At 35.6% G+C, this 16276-nt stretch overlaps 1 protein-coding gene across 1 annotated transcript; it reads left to right on the top strand.

Moving 5' to 3' along the window:
* The first annotated feature begins 1711 nt into the window (after positions 1-1711).
* On the top strand, positions 1712-16012 carry SEM1 (SEM1 26S proteasome subunit). Its single transcript, XM_037136701.2, has 3 exons — positions 1712-1908; positions 12525-12618; positions 15816-16012. The coding sequence occupies exons 1-3, from the start codon at positions 1833-1835 to the stop codon at positions 15856-15858; spliced, it is 213 nt and encodes a 70-aa protein (XP_036992596.1). The 5' UTR covers positions 1712-1832; the 3' UTR covers positions 15859-16012.
* Positions 16013-16276: the final 264 nt, after the last annotated feature.

The following is a 16276-nucleotide window of genomic DNA, read 5'->3' as shown; positions in this document are numbered from 1 at the left end:
CTCTGTACTAAATGACTGCTCAGATCTGTGATTTATTTTCTATTCTTTGATGTCTGTATCAAACTGCCTTCACAAAGTTTCAAGTTGGTGTGTGGTTCCCAGGAGTATAGGTGATAGGTATGATAGAAGGCATGATAGAGAGTATGAAACACTAAGAGATCCCATCAAGGTTGTCAAATGCTTGCTGTGCACATGGACATGACTATGAAGAGATATACTTTATACTTTCTGCATTTCTAATGTCTGCATTCACTTCCAACTTTAGAGTTCCCTCACATTTTCTCTTCTTTCATTAATTTGGTACTTATTTATGTAACATACCAAATTACGTATACTTGGAACTTCCTTTGAAGACTGCTAATGTTTCCAGTCATGAAATCAAAATAGTATTATAAGGATCATCTTATTTTTTAAAAAAAGTTACATCTGGCCCTGGCTGGTGTAGCTCAGTGGATTGAGTGCAGTTCGATTCCCAGTCAGGGCACATGTCTGGGTTACAGGCCAGTTCCCAGCAGGGGACACACGAGAGGCAACCATACATTGATATTTCTCTCCCTCTCTCCTTCCCTTCCCCTCTGAAGATAAATAAATAAAATCTTTAAAAAAAAGTTACATCTGATTGTAGGTTCCCAAATTCTGTTCCAATTGTATGTTCTATTTAGTTGCTCCATTTGCTGTAGTCTCATACACTGCTCACTTCTCAGATAATTTTTTCTTAAAATAAACATTCAAATGTATTATTGCGTCGTGATCTATTTATTTATGTGTCTCTGAGTGGACGGACTGTGCAAGTTCCCTGAGGGGATCTCGTCTATACATGTTTGATTTTCCAGCACAGTGCCTGGTATGTTGAAGAAATGGAACTTAAACACATACACACATAAGAAAATTTACAATTATTGTCCTGGCCAAGTGGCTCATTGGTTGGAGCTTCCTCCCATGTACCCAAAGGTTGCAAGTTCAATCCCCAGTCAGGTCCTTAGGGGAGGCACCCGATAAATGTCTTTCTCTCTCTTGGATATCCTGCCTCTCTCTCTCTGTCTTTCTGAAATCCATAAACCTATCCTCTGGTGAGGATTTAAAAAAAATTCACAATGATTAATTTACAGTGAACTATATCACACAACATTCAACTATAATATGTATACATCTGACAGTTTTGTATTGTTCACAACTACATTTCAAATGATATTAGCTATTTTAAAAATTCAAAATGATGTATTTTGAACACCATAAAATTCACCACGGTGGAGCTACAAGATGGAGGAACACTGAATGGAAAAGCTTGGAGATTAAAGTAAGGTGAAGAAATCTGCATTTGGATCGTCGAGCACGACCTGAGTGACTTTGGCTAGTTCTGAATGTGAATTTTCTGTGATGTGGAGATATTTAATACCATGCTTGGAGAATTGGTTTAAGGATGTAGCTAATCTATGTTTATTTTAGGGCCTGGCCTAAACGAATTCATTTAACAGGCCTTTAATGAATCTTAGCGGGCACGTCATCCCTGAAGTTTTACTTTTTCTACACATTATGACTCTTTTCCAGTCTGTGAAACCTACCCTAATGTCCAGTTTCTCTATTCAGAGACTCCGGACAAGACCGCGGAAGCACAACAGAACCTTTTCTACTCTTGAGGATTGCTAAACCCGCAGGAAGCGCTGGGCGGACCTCCGGTATCCCAGCATTCCTCGCGCCGCTCTGGCCGCTCTTTTCTCGCGTCTCTATGGCAGAGCGGCCTCGGAGGCGGCAGCCTTGCTAGCGACGGTCGTGAGGGCGAGTGGCCCCAACTCTTCTAATAGACTGAGAGATTTGGGGCGCGGAGAGTTGCGATGTCAGAGAAGAAGCAGCCAGTAGACTTGGGACTCCTGGAGGAGGACGACGAGTTCGAGGAGTTCCCTGCGGAAGGTAGGCGGCTGGGCCTCGGCCTCCGGGCAGCGCGGACGGTGACTCAGGCCTCCCGTTGAAGGAGGAGGCAGCCAGGGCCAGTCCCAGGGGCTTACGCGGCAACTTCGGACCCCTCGGGGGCTCTACGAGTGCGACCCTCCGTGGTACGGGCTTCGGGTTCGGCGTGTCCCGGCGGCGGGACTCCCGGGTGAGGCAGAATGCCTTCTGCTTCCTCGTTGGGAGGAGCCACGGGCACTTGGGGCCCCACTGCCTGTGTCCGGGAGCCCGGGGCGGGGGGCGGGGGGCGGGGGGCGGTTGATAGTTTCACTCTGCATCCAGGTTACCTCGTTCGTGACAACGTGACCTCTTTTCCTTTTATTTTCTTTCGGTGCAGCAGCCTTCCTTGGCCTTTAATTCTCATACAATTGTTGTTTCTGATTTGGCCAGGGCTGCTAACTCTTAGGACTTCACAAATGAACCCGGTTGAGTACGATGGGTCAGGTATTGGGGCTTAATGCACGTTGTTTTGCTCTTGTTACTCACTCATTTTTGATAACTTCATGTTGAACTAACATACGTTTAAGGATTTATAAGACGCTAAAACTCCTCTCTGTTTTCATTAGCTTTAGACCCAATTCATTTTAAGAAATCCAGCAAAGAGGTGCCGATATTCCCATTTCTCAGATAAAGAAACTGAAGCTTGAAACAGTGAAGAACTTTCCCTCTGTCACATAACGGGTAGAATTTGATGGGCAGCTGGCCCAGTTGACACCAGAGTTCTTATTTATGTTTGTTTGTTAGATTTTCTTAGACTTGGTTCTGTTTATTTGTTAGATCCTTGTGGCTACTTAATACTTCTCACTGTTACTTGCTTTATATGTTGTAAATATTTATCTCATAAGAAAAGGAGATTACTATTGAGTGGTCTTTTTGAAGGTGGTAGAAGGAATTATGATTAATGGTGTACAAATTTGTTACATTACTAAAATTGTCCTAATGTGTGACCATCATGATTCTATTACAGCATAAAACCACACAGCTGGAACACTTGTTCTTTGTATTTATAATATACCCTTTTAAAAAAAATGGAAGTAGACATTAGTGTGCATGTTACATAAACTCATAAACTAACCCAAAGCACATTTCTTTTGATTTCTCAGATTTATTGTATATTGTGGGGATTGTTGGTTTTCTGTTTTGATAGAAGAGTTATCTGTCAGCCGTGTTTTCTTTGCCTCACTTGGAAGTTGGTTCGTGATCCTCCAATTTTGAACTATGCAGTAGAAAACTGGCTTATTAAGGGCAGGATCCACTTCTGACTCCACTTTAAAATAGCATTTATTCATTCTTTATCACACACCAGATACAATGTTAGGCACTTTATTTACATTACTATTGACATTACATAGTCTAATTATCAGCACAATGCTGAGGAAACTGAGGCTTAGATTTTAAAAAGCTTGCCATTAAGTGGTTAGTCCCTAGCCCAAGCTTTCTTAATAACATTTAAGGAAGTGCCTAGCATGATGTAGATGGTCAATGAATGATTGTTGAATGAATGAATCTGTAATTAAAGTAAGTAGTTGAGAATTGACTGTTTAAAAAGTATCTAGAAATAACTGTGTACCCGATGATACATATGATTTTTCTCAGCAGCTTTTCCTCTTACCAGCTTTTGCAGAATACATAATTTATTCTTGTTCTAAGTTTATGCTGTGAGCAGCAATTTGTTCAAAATGTTCATAGTTACATAGTAAAACTCATTAAAGCTAAGAGGAAAAGCAAATAATTTTTTTTGTGAAGACAAACACCTTTATAACAAACTGGTTTATTAGCCTTAAGTTGTTCACCATCTGTTGGTCCTTACAGAACATTGGTTATCTTCAGATTTGAATGTGTAGAACCTACTTCATTCAGGAAACTTTCTGTTTAGAATGAGAAATAACATTTAAAATTACTTTCTTTTGTTCAGGTTTCTGTATGTTTCTTTGGTTTATAATTCAGACAGTTTTCCCTTTTATGTTAATTTGAATTACTAAGATTTTGCTTGATACAAAATTAGTCTAAGATTAAATCAATCAATATATACCAATAAAACAGCTCTGATACATAACAAAGCTAAATATCCATCCAGAATATATATGCATACATATGTAAAATTTTATGTGTTTGTATGTAATTTTTATGTATAAACAGAGGGCTATATTATATATACTAGTCTCATATTTTATATCTTAAACATATGTTTACATTAATATAAAAGTTTACCTCATGCTTCTTAACAGTGGTGCGCTACTAGTTTGTTGTATGCATGTTAAATCTATTTAGCTTTTGTGCTTTCCATATTTGTAATACCCTTCCCCAACAGTGAGAAACCTGGCTTTGTTATCATAAATATGTTGTCTTTTTGGTCATACTCTTCCCTAACCAGTCTTTGTTACCCCCTCCACCCACAGTTGAGCTCTTCATCTCAACATTCTGTGTTGGGCTTCAACATTCTATGTCAGGCCATCCTCTCCTCTCCTCAGTCAGTATTGTATTACTTCTTCACACGTTCAGGCTCTGACCTGCCACCCATGCACTGCTCCCCCTCTACAGGAATGCCCCTGTGGCTCCGCTTGGGTGTGGTGGACACCTCAGCTGGGACCAGGTGCCTTTTGAAATTTGACATACATTTTCAAATTGCCTTTGAGAAGGGTTACATTAATTAACAATCTTATTTATAGTGCACCTTTTCCCTCATTAGGTTGCCTGTACTCCATGTTAAACGTGTTACTCATCAGTCTGAAGGATGAAAAATATAATTGTGTCATTTTGATTTGGTTTCTTTGAGTGAGATTGACCATTTGCATTTTTCCTTGAACCGTTACCTTTTTTTCAATTTTATTTTTTAATACTTATCCAAGGATATGTTTTTATTGATTTGAGAGAGAGGAAGGGAGGGAGAGAGAGAGAGAGAAACATTGATATGAGAGAGAAACATCAATCTGTTGCCTCCTCTTTGCACCCTAATGGAGATATGTGCCCTGACCAGGGTCAAAACCGCAAGCGTTTGGTGTGCGGGATGGTGCTCCAACCAACTGAGCCACCCAGCCAGGGTGAACTGTTACCTTCTCAGTTTCTAAATATGTAATTTGTGGATAATAATTAAAGTCATATAAAAATTATGTGGTAGTATTAGTCTGCTAGAATTGCTGTAACAAAATACCATATACTGAGTGGCTTGAACAACAGGAATTTACATTGTCACAGTTTTGGAATATCAGAAGTCCAAGCTGAAGATATTAGCTGATTAATTTCCTAGTCAGGGCTCTCTTCCTGTGTTAGAGACTATTGGCTTTTCACTGTCTTTACAAGGTGGAGAAGAGAAAGCTCTCTAGCGTCTTTTCCTGTGATGTAGGGGTGTCCAACCTGCAGCCTGCAGCCCAGGATGGCTGTGAGTGCAGCCCAACACAAAAGTATAAATTTAACTAAAACATTACTTAGTTTTATTACTTAGATACATACATTTTCTGTATTAGTTCTCACAAACTTGGGAACTGCTTAATGATTTTGAAAGATTATTGTAAGGGCAGCTGCATGATTAGGGTTATTATGTGAGGACTTTTTTATGTATCTGTTGTGGTGGATATCACAAAAATTATGCACAGACCTTTTTTTACTTTTTGCTCATCAGTTTTCTTTAGTGTTTGTGTATTTAATGTGTGGCCAAGATACCTCTTCTTCCATTGTGGCCCAGAGATGCCAAAAGGTTGGACACCTTTGCAAATGGCACTAATAATCTAATCACAAGGATTCCACTCTCATGACTTCATACAACCTAATTACCTTCAAAAGGCCCCATCTTCAAACGCCATCACATTAGGGGTTAGGGCTTCAACATAAGGATTTGGGGTTTGGAGGACAGACATTCAGTCCATAACAATGGTACATATAAAGTGCATAACATAGAGTTTGGTATAAAGTTGGTATTCGGTGAATATTAGAGCCCTTTCTTTTCTCCCTCCTAATCTATTTAGGGATTTGGATTTTGGATGATGTTTGGTACTTACTTTACTTAGAATATGAACAACTTCTAATGAATATTTTATTTGTAATTTTAAGTATATCCAAAATTAAGCTCAAGTTTGTGAGTTGTTTGATAATTATTTTCTATCATTAAAAACTTTTAAATTAAAAATATTTTCATTTTTACCAAAAGTACTTTTAAAAAGTGTGGTTATTCATACAAAATACGAAAGTACAAAGAACAATAGCATACATTAAGTATGCATACAGATGGATGAGAGCCACTGTATAAGAAAATACAGTGGAGTGAAAAACCCAAAATCAAGATGGTGACGCTTGGGGAGGGTATAGTGAGAGGTGTGACTCAGGATATCACACAGTAAAAACTACTTTGTAAGACTTTTTGATGAGCTATTTCACTTATTCTGTGGAACGAATAAGCAATTGTGACAATGTTACTACTCAGTTTTAAACATTACTCATTGAAAATGTGATGGACTGAAAATATTTAGGAAAAAATAAGTTTCAAAATTACACTTTACTTCTTAAGTTTTAAAGATTCAAATATCTCCTTCCTCCCCACCCAGCTTTGTATTCTGTTGTATATGTAATGCTTGGTAGAAGTGGTAGTATTGTCTTTTGTTGTTTTTTGTTGTGGAACATGTTTCTCCTCTTACATCCATCACCCTTCCAGTTCCCTAGCAGTAATTAGCACATAATAAATTATGTGTTCATTGGAAATATATTTGTTGAGTGCCTCCTACAAATGGCATTGAATGGTGCAGGGAGAGAATGCTATTAAATGCCATTTTTCAACATAGTGCTTTGGATACATAGTCTCATTTAGTCCTTGTAGCCTCATTTAGTCCTTGTAGCAGCCTTATGTTTTGTGTTTTTTTTTACTTGGGGCTCAGGAAAAGACCAAGGTCACAGTTAACTAGAACAGAGGTGTCAGACTTATTTTAACCAGGGGCCACATCATCCTTGCAGTTGCCTTCAAAGGGCCGAATGTAATTTTAGGACTGTATAAATGTAACTACTCCTAACAGTTAAGCTAGAGAGAGCTTGGCGCTGCTGCCATGGGTGGATAAAAGTGGAGAGCTGTCTGTGGGCCTTCTGTTTGTCACCTGTGAACTAGAGGCTGCACTGAGCCAAATTTGACTGCTTAAGGTAGGTATTTGTCACTGGACTTGGTGGAAATAATGGGCCAGTAGTTTTCAAACCAACTTTGAGTTTTTTAGTATTGGGTTGGCCAAAATTTCATTTTTTTCCCCTGTAGGATGGCTCTAGTAGTGCTTAGTTGTCTTGAACTTCATTCAAAACAATTTCGTTAGATTGTATTGTGATGGGTTGTATCAGTGTGCATTAAAAAAAACTTAATCAAAATTGGTGAATTTTTGTGTAGCAATTTCAATAGTGAAGATGGAAAAATATGCAACATTTTCAGCTTATTATGCTTTTATCATTTCAAGAAGGGTAAAAATGTAACTGAAATGCAAAAAAAAAAAAAAAAGATTTGCACAGTGTGTGGAGAAGGTGCTGCGACTGACTGAACATGTCAAAAGTGGTCTGAAGTTTCATGCTGGAAATGTCCTGTTGGACGTTGAGGTTGATAGTGATTAAGTGAGGACAGTCAACATTATACCACATGGAAGATAACTGACATGTTCAAAATATCCAAGTCAATAAAATTACTGGTGAAAATTAAAAAGTGTATCTTTTATTTACAGAAAAAAACAAACAGACTTGGCCAACCCGTTGTTTTGCAGGTGCTTATCCTGGCATGTGGGGCTGTAAGTCCTTCCCTCCTGACACCTCACCCCCAGTTAACACCAGAGCAACTTCCCTTTTGACTCTGTTTATCTATAAGGGCTTCTGGATAAGAGTTATTTTGTTTCCTGCCGTTGCTGCTGCTGATGGTGGTGTGGTGGTGGTGGGGTGAGGATTAATCAACTGATAAAATGCAACAGCAGTTGAAAAAGGGGGGGGGGATTATTTCCAGTTGTGTACAGTGTGAGTTAGCAACATTTGAACAGGATTTTTCAAAGGTAGAAGTGTAGAAAAGGGGTTTCCAAAAGAAGGTCAAAGAAGTAGGTGTTTGGAGGTGGAAATCAATGTGTATAATTCGGCTCTGAAATAGTGGTTGCAAATGCAGGTGTTTTGGGGCCTAATCATAGAAGGCTTTAAGACAAATGACGAGTTTGGACTTTAGATAGGTGAGGCGTGGATTTTTTTGTTTGTTTGATATGTGTGAGTTTTCCTTTAGGTAGGCAGTTTGGGGAAAATTAACCCAGCAGAATTAATTTGAAAGGATAGAAAGAAAGAGACCAGAGTCAATGAAGCTAATTAGCAAATTATTGAAATAGCTTAGATAAGGACTAAGGGCCTGAAATAAGTTGTTACTAGAAAAGAAGTGAAGAGTGATACAGGAATAACAAGGGAGTTTTGGCAACTGGTTTGATAATGGACTGCTGGGAGAAAGAAGAAACCAGAAGTTGTGATTTTGCACTTGGCATGTCTAATGTGCGACAAGTGGCGGAGTTCACATTGGATACCCCTGACTTAGTAGTATGGAGGATCAGAATGAGGGAATTCAGATGAGTGAGTGTAGGGCATGAGAACTTGGAAAAGGTGAGAATAGTAATGGCTTTGGAGAATTTTGTAAGAGAGAATTAAGACCATTGATTAATAAAGGGAACCAAAGTCAGCATGACTTCATAGTGGAACCATTCTGTCAGGTATGTAGTTTTAAAAATAATTGATAAAGAGAATTGAGTTTCCTTTTTTTAAGAGTAAGAAAAATTATAAATGGTTATGTAAATTTTTTTGAGCCTCTGTTGTACTTCTGCCAACAAATAATTAAAAGCTCACCAATAGTCTGGTAGCAACATCATTTGTAACTTGCTTTAGGTTGGTGCTCTGAAGTTCCTTACTAACATTTTTGGTCCTTGTTGGAGGAAATATAGTAATACAGTGGTGCTTTGCTAGGTACTGGTTTCTTAGCTACTAGATACAGACATTAGGTCTCTAGGATGAGTATTTTTGTATCATGGTAATCTACAGAAACAAAATTTTATTTGAAAAATTTTAATCTATTTTATACAGCTTAAGCAGGAACATATAAATGTAAGTTGATTTCAGAATGACTAGATTTATTGTGGCTTCATTATCATATTCATGAGCATAATGATGCTCTTTGCTACCATTGCTGTTCTCTTTTCACTCCCCGTGATGATGAGTGTACAATGCAGAACTTTTTTGACCTTTCATCTGTCTCTTGTATTTTTCTTTATATAATATATAAGCACATTTTTTATTTGAAGAAACTTCTTTGGAGATTAGTTTTATATTTAGAGTCGCTTTACTATTAAGGAATGAATATGAATTTGATGCTCCTGAAAATTAGTATAAACTGTAACATTTACAGCCCTATTTGGTATAAATTGGATTTCCTATTTTTCCAAAATGGTATCCTTAGTACTTTTAAGAAATTTTGGAATGTATGTTGGAGGGTGGGGAGAGTGATTTTAAAAACATTGAGAGAACATTCTTTTGACACTTAAATGTCAAGGTGATACTTAGATAAAGTGCATGGGGTCTTTGATAGTGCAGGTTTTTGAAATTTAAAGCTAGTCATGGGTATAATTTTCACTGACAAATGTGAACAAAGCTATATTTGGGGGGCAAAGTCCTAGATAGTTTAGAATTGATAGAAAGTTATGTTTTAGGCATCTGTTATTGCTTATTTCTAATTCTGACTTTTAAAATATGGTAAATTATTTTTTTACCAGTGCACATCTGGAGGCCTACACACTGAAGTCAACACAGATGTCATTAATTGAACTATTAATCACAATACTCCCAGTGCATTTAGTGTTGAAGATAAAAACATACACTTTATAAAGTCAACCACACTTTGAAGAAATGCATTAGATATGATCTATTATTTTGTCCTTAAAAAAGGTGTTTCTGGGTTCAAGTCTTTAAAAGTGAGTGATTGAGTGAAATTGAATGGTTATCAGTGTATATTGTAATTGAAAATTAAAGCACAATTTAGTCAGATATATTGCAGGAGATAACAGCCAAACCCTAGAGATGACAACAGTCACAGCTTCTTTATGTTACTTATTCACTTAGTAGAGTTTATATACATTATAATTTACATATATTTTAACATATGTTCAGTATCGAGAATTTGTAAGTGTTGGAAATAATGAATGGGGCTATTATACTCTTATCATTTAAAATTTTTACATTATATAGTTTAGAACATTTCTAATTAATAAAGAAAGTCTTTTATAGTTTCTACCTAAAATAGATTATAGTTTCTGGTTTGTCACTGTGAACACTAGGTTTCTTAATGATACTCTTATTAAATAATTTAAAATACTTAAGTTGTAATTCAAATGGTTAATTATTGTCTTGGATATTTCATCGATAGTGATTGGAAGGATAGCATGGCATAGGGGATTTGGATAAGGACTTACGGTTAAATAGTATATTCAGATTTTATATGATGATTAATGAAGAATTTAACCAACTCTTCCATTTTTGTATCTTAGTATACTCAAAAGTATCATAATTTATAAAGTACTTTATAATAATACCAAGGAAATAATAGAGCTATTATCAAGTCTTTTTTTTTGTATACTCTTCTCAAAATTTTGCTCACAGTGGTGTTTTTCCGTCTTTCATGAGATTTAAATGTTCTTAGCCTTGTTTCTAATAGGCGCCTGCTAAGATGAAGCTAATAGGTAGAACATACTTAAGAGTATGTAAGTCTGATTACTGATTTGAGAAGAGTATCAAACAGTTTACAAGGTCTGATTTAGAGTTGCATGTTACATAGCTATTTGTTGTTCATATACTAGGTACTATTTGAATTTAAGAGTACAAAGATAAAATACAGTTGTCACCTTTGAGCTCAGACACTAGTAATGGACATAGAAATAAGCTGATAACATGATTGTACAGTATGTAAGTGTTATGATAGAGCTGTACGCAAAAGAGGGACCTAATCCCTGAAGGTAAGGAGGAATAGAAGGGAATGTGGAAGGCTTCTGGAGGTATTCTCCAAACTGATTTATTAAAAATTATTTTGAAACTTTCAACCCTGTAGGAAAGCTTAAAACAGAGAACAGGTTGGGTGAAAGAAAGGGTCAGAAGATACAGACTTCGGTTATAACATAAGTCATGAGAATACAATACACAGCATGGTGACTGTCATTAATAATGCTGTGTTGTATATTTGAAAGTTTCTGAGACAGCATCTTAAAAGTTTTCATCACAAGGAAAAAAATGTAACTATAATAATGATGTTAACTAGGTTTATAATGGTGATCACTTTGCATATACACAAATATCAAATCATTGTGTTGTACACCTAAAACTAATATAATACTATATGTTAATTATACCTCAGTTTTAAGAGGCGAACAAACACTTAAGTTTCATCAGTTGTTAATATTTTGTCATGTTTACTTTATTTCTATCATGTATGCTATATACCATATATACGAAATAGAGAGAACCATTTGTAAGTAAACTATCAACAAAACACTTGACTCAAATATTTCAATGTGCATACCTTAAAGAATAAAGACATTCTCAAAGAATTTTATAGTCAAGTTTAAGAAAATATTTGGTTGAGGCGGTGAAAGACGAATACCATATGATCTCACCTTTAACAGGAACCTAATCAACAAAACAAACAAACAAGCCAAATATAACCAAAGACACTGAAATAGAGAACAGGCTGACAGTGACCAGAGGGGAGAGAGGAAGGAATTTCAGGGGAAAGGGAAAGGCTTTGCAGGAACCAAGTATAAAGGACACATGGATAAAAACAAGGCAGGGTGGAAACTGGAGGGAGGTGGGCAGGGCTGGGGGAGGTGGGCTGGGATGGAAGTAAAAGGCAGAAAACTGTACTTGAACAACAATTAAAATTTAAAAAATAATTATAAAAAATTTGGTCAATGTAAAGTTCCCCCCCTTCTTTTTTTTTTTTTTTTTAAAAAAAAAAATTGATTCTAGACAGAGAGGAAGGGAGGGATAAAGAAAGGGAGAGAAACATCCATCAGTTGCTTCTTGCACATACCAGGACTAGGGACCGAACCTGCAGTCCAGGCCTGTGCTGTATTGGGAATCAAGCCCATGACCTTTTGCTATGTGGGAGGATGCTCACACCAACCAGGGTTGATCTTTTCGTTACCTGTTTATGAGTTACTTTTTTTTATGCTTAGCATTTCTGAATTTCAGGTTGGTATGTTCCTGCTACTCAACTTGCCTTCGTGTTATTAGTGCTGTGTTTTCAAAGATTGTGAAATAGACCTTATAAAAATTAGCTCAAGTAAAATTAGGGAAGTAAATATCCTCCTGAAATTATAAGAAATTTTCATGGCCAGTAGAATTTTTTATATTCTGTTTTGGATTATCTACTAATTCAAGAATTGAGAACATACACGACAGCATGAATTGAGATTTAAAGTATATGATTACCATTTATCATATATTTGGTATTAGATGTTTTGAATCATTAAAGTCTTCAGTGGCAAACTTTTTGAAGTTTTTGTGTTTATAGAAGTAATAGATATGAGAACTGTTTAGACAGCACCTGTTTCTGTTTTCAGACTGGACTGGTTTAGATGAAGATGAAGATGCACATGTCTGGGAGGATAATTGGGATGATGACAATGTAGAGGATGACTTCTCCAATCAGTTACGGTAAGCTTTCAGCCAGATTTTTATGTGATTTGCTATTAATTGTAAGCACAGAATATGTCATCTACATATGATAATTGGGTACTTAAAAGATAATTAATCTTTGAAATATGTTTTTGGATTATGAAAAGTAAGACACATTTCCTTCATCTCCTGTGTTTCTAAACATGAATACTTTGTGTAATTGCCTAGAACTTTTGTTCTTTATAGGCTCTTTACAAAAGTAGTTAAATGGAAGCATATTTGCTGTTTTTTATCCTGTGAGTTTTTCTGTTGAAGTTAATTTTCTGCCAATATTGAATAACTCAGCAAAAATTAGAATTGTAAGTGCCAGGACCCAATAGATTGGTTTTCTCAACCTGGAATGGAGATGGGGGTGATAGGAGTATATTTTTCATATTCATGTACATATCTACCTAATATGATTGATTGGCCAAAGTAAAATTCATGTAATATAAAATTAACCATTTTAAAGTACACAGTTAGTTTAGTGGCATTTCATATATTCACAGTGTCGTGCAACCATTATCTCTTGTTAGTTCCAAAACATTTTCAACACCCCAAAAGGAAACACTGTACCCAGTAAGCAGTCTGAATTCCTCTTTTTTGGCCAGCTTCTGGCAACCACTAATTTGCTTTCTGTCTATGGATTTGCCTGTTGTAGATATTTTATATGAATGAATCACACAATAAGTGATCTTGTGTGGCTAGCTTCCCTCACTTGGCATACATTTTCAAATTTTATTCGGGTTGTAGCATGTATCAGTGCTTCATTCCTTTTTATACGTGAATAATATTCCATTGTATGGTATGTCACAATTTGTTTATCCATTTATCAGTTGAGGAACATTTGAGTTGTTTCCAGCTCATGACTTTTTTAAATTAATTTTTTTAAAGAGAGAGACAGAGGGAGAGAAACATCAATAGGTTGCCTGTTGTACACGCTCTGGTAGCAGACTGAACCTGCAGCCTAGGCATATGCCCTGACCAGGAATGGAACCCGTGACCTTCCACTTTGTGGGACAACACCCAAGCAATTGAGCCACTCCCTTCAGGGCCCAACTAATGACTGTCGTGAACAGTGTTGCTGTGAACATTCATGTGCTGGTTTTTGTTTGAATACCTGTTTTCAATTTTGGGGGTTGTAATTTTAGAGGTAGAATTGCTGGGTCGTGTCATAAAACTTTTTTGAGGAACTGCCAAACTGTTTTCCAGAGCAGCTATACAATTTTACATTACTACCAGCAATGTGTGATGTTTCTAATCTCTTTTATGTTCTCACCAAACCTCATTAGCTTTCATTTTTTTATTATTGCTTTCATTATTTATTATTATAATCATCCTAGTCAGTGTATCTCATCCTAAATTGGTATCTCATTATGGTTTTGTATTTACATTTACCTAATGATGAGCTCTTGTATTTGTTGATCATTTATGTATCTTGGAGCAGTATCTATTCAAGTCCTTTGTCTATTTTGAAGTTGGGTTGTTGGTCTTTTGTCTTTTTGTTGTTGAGTTGTACATGTTCTTTATATATTCTGGGTACTGGGTCCTTATCAGATATATATTTAGAAATGTTTCCTCCCATTCTGTTAGATTGTCTTTCCACTTCATAGTGTTCTTTGCACCAAAGTTTTTCATTCTGGTGAAGTCCAGTTTATCTACTTTTAAAGAATTATTGACAAATTCAAGGTTGTGAAAATTCATCTCTGTGTTCTGTTTTAGAATTTTAGCTCTTACATTTAGGTCCTCTATCCATTTTGACTTAAGTTTTGTATATGTTGTGAAAGAAAGTAAGGTCCAGCTTTACTCTTTGCATGTGAATATTCAGTTGCACCAGCACCACTCATTGTAGAGACAGTTCTTTCCTCCTTGATTTTATTTTGATTCAGCCCATACGTATCTGTGTTTACAACAGTACCTAAGGAGACTGTCACATACTTTGCTCACATCAAGATAGGAAGTTCTGTTGCAGTTCTCTACTTTTCTAGTCTAGTAGTACATTTCTTCAAAAAGGAAGTGAGATGATTTATAACAAAGTTTACAGTTTTTTAAATCATGTTACAGCTTCTGTTCTATACTGCATTTTTTTATAGGCCCCAAAATTATACATTCTAAAGACTACTCTTTTGGAGACTAATGACAATTTTAGTAGTATTCTGGAGACTAATAACCATTTTACCCATCTCCTTTCTCCCCTTTTTGGAAATACACAATTTATCTTTCACTTTTAATTCTGGTACTTTTACAATTTCCATGATTTCTCAAAATTTCTAACTCTTACTTTTGACTATATATATCTTTTTGTCCTTTCAGTACCCAAGATGTAATTATTCAGAGCCTTGAGACTTTAAACTACGTTAATTTATTATGGAGTTATCTCACCTGTCTTAGTTTTCAATTTTGTTTTAATGATGTTGTTTTTCATTTGTGGTTTTATGGACAAGATAGGAACAATAGCTGTTGATTTATTTTGCTCACATATAGTTAATGCAGAATAATTCTTATACAACTTTAAATTTGATTTATAATTTCTGTCTTAGCTCAATAGATAAGTATAAATAGAGAAAGTAATTTGTTTATTCTTTTAAAAAATTTATTGATTGATTTTAGAGAAAGAGAAAGGGACAGAGGGAGAAACATTGATTTCTTCAGCTTATTTATACATTCATTGGTTGATTTTTGTACGTGTCCTGACCAGGGATCGAACCTGCAACCTTGGCATATGGGGATGATGCTCTGTCCAGCTGAGCTACCTGGCTAGGGCCTGTTTATTCTTCGTGTGTAAATAATAGTAATTCCTATTGTGATAATTATGAAATTCCAAAAAGTTTGTTACTATTGCCTTGTGTTTTTAACCATGTGGTTAATGATTCTTAAAATTTGTTTAAATATTTATTAACAGAAATTTTGTATATTTGGAAAGTATTTGAAAGATAGCAGTAAATTTCTTATGTTTCTTCCGTAAGTAGATTTTTAAAATATTAAGGAATATAAAATATGTTTACTAATGGGAAATTAAAATTTTATTACCATTATGTTGATTCACATTCAATTTCTGTTTTATGTAGGTTTCTTTTTAGGGACTAATGTAAAGTTATTTGATAGTATTTTAAGTTGGTGCCTAGATTTAGCTCATTGTTTCTTTAATTTATCATAAAGAATGTCTGGTAATGTTGTATTTTTGTGTTTTATTATAGAGCTGAACTAGAGAAACATGGTTATAAGATGGAGACCTCATAGTATCCAGAAGAAGTGTTCAAACAACCTAAACTTGAACTGTTTACTAAATTCTAAGACAGAATCCAGGATGGGACTCTTTAAAAATGCTTATTTCATTACCTGCTTGGCTTTACTTTTGCTTTTGTAACACACAAAAATAAATGTTTTGATCTAATTTTGCTTTGCTTCAGAACTCTTCATTTTTGCCTCTAATAATTTTCTCATACTGTTCATGATTTTCCAGGACTTATTTATATAGTGACAGTAAAATTTCCTATTATGATTTTTTTAATGTTAATTGAGTCTCAAGTTAAATGATTTGAGGCTGAAATTCATATGATACCCAGTTCAGTACTTTCTTAAACCACATCAATTAAATATTGGTCTTATTTATAGGGTTCTTTTAAATTACATTTAAACTTAATCTGTATTTTGAAAG

Source organism: Artibeus jamaicensis, unplaced genomic scaffold, assembly GCF_021234435.1.
Source record: "Artibeus jamaicensis isolate MK-2021 breed Jamaican fruit bat unplaced genomic scaffold, CSHL_Jam_final contig_923, whole genome shotgun sequence".
NCBI classification, from domain to species: Eukaryota; Metazoa; Chordata; class Mammalia; order Chiroptera; family Phyllostomidae; genus Artibeus; species Artibeus jamaicensis.
This window is presented reverse-complemented; position numbering and strand designations above follow the sequence as displayed.

Coding starts and splice junctions, on each gene's coding strand:
- SEM1 (XM_037136701.2), top strand. CDS start 1,833: ATGTCAGAGAAGAAGCAGCCAGTAGACTTGGGACTCCTGGAGGAGGAC. Junction 1,909..12,524: donor CGAGGAGTTCCCTGCGGAAG/GTAGGCGGCTGG, acceptor TTCTGTTTTCAG/ACTGGACTGGTTTAGATGAA. Junction 12,619..15,815: donor GACTTCTCCAATCAGTTACG/GTAAGCTTTCAG, acceptor GTTTTATTATAG/AGCTGAACTAGAGAAACATG.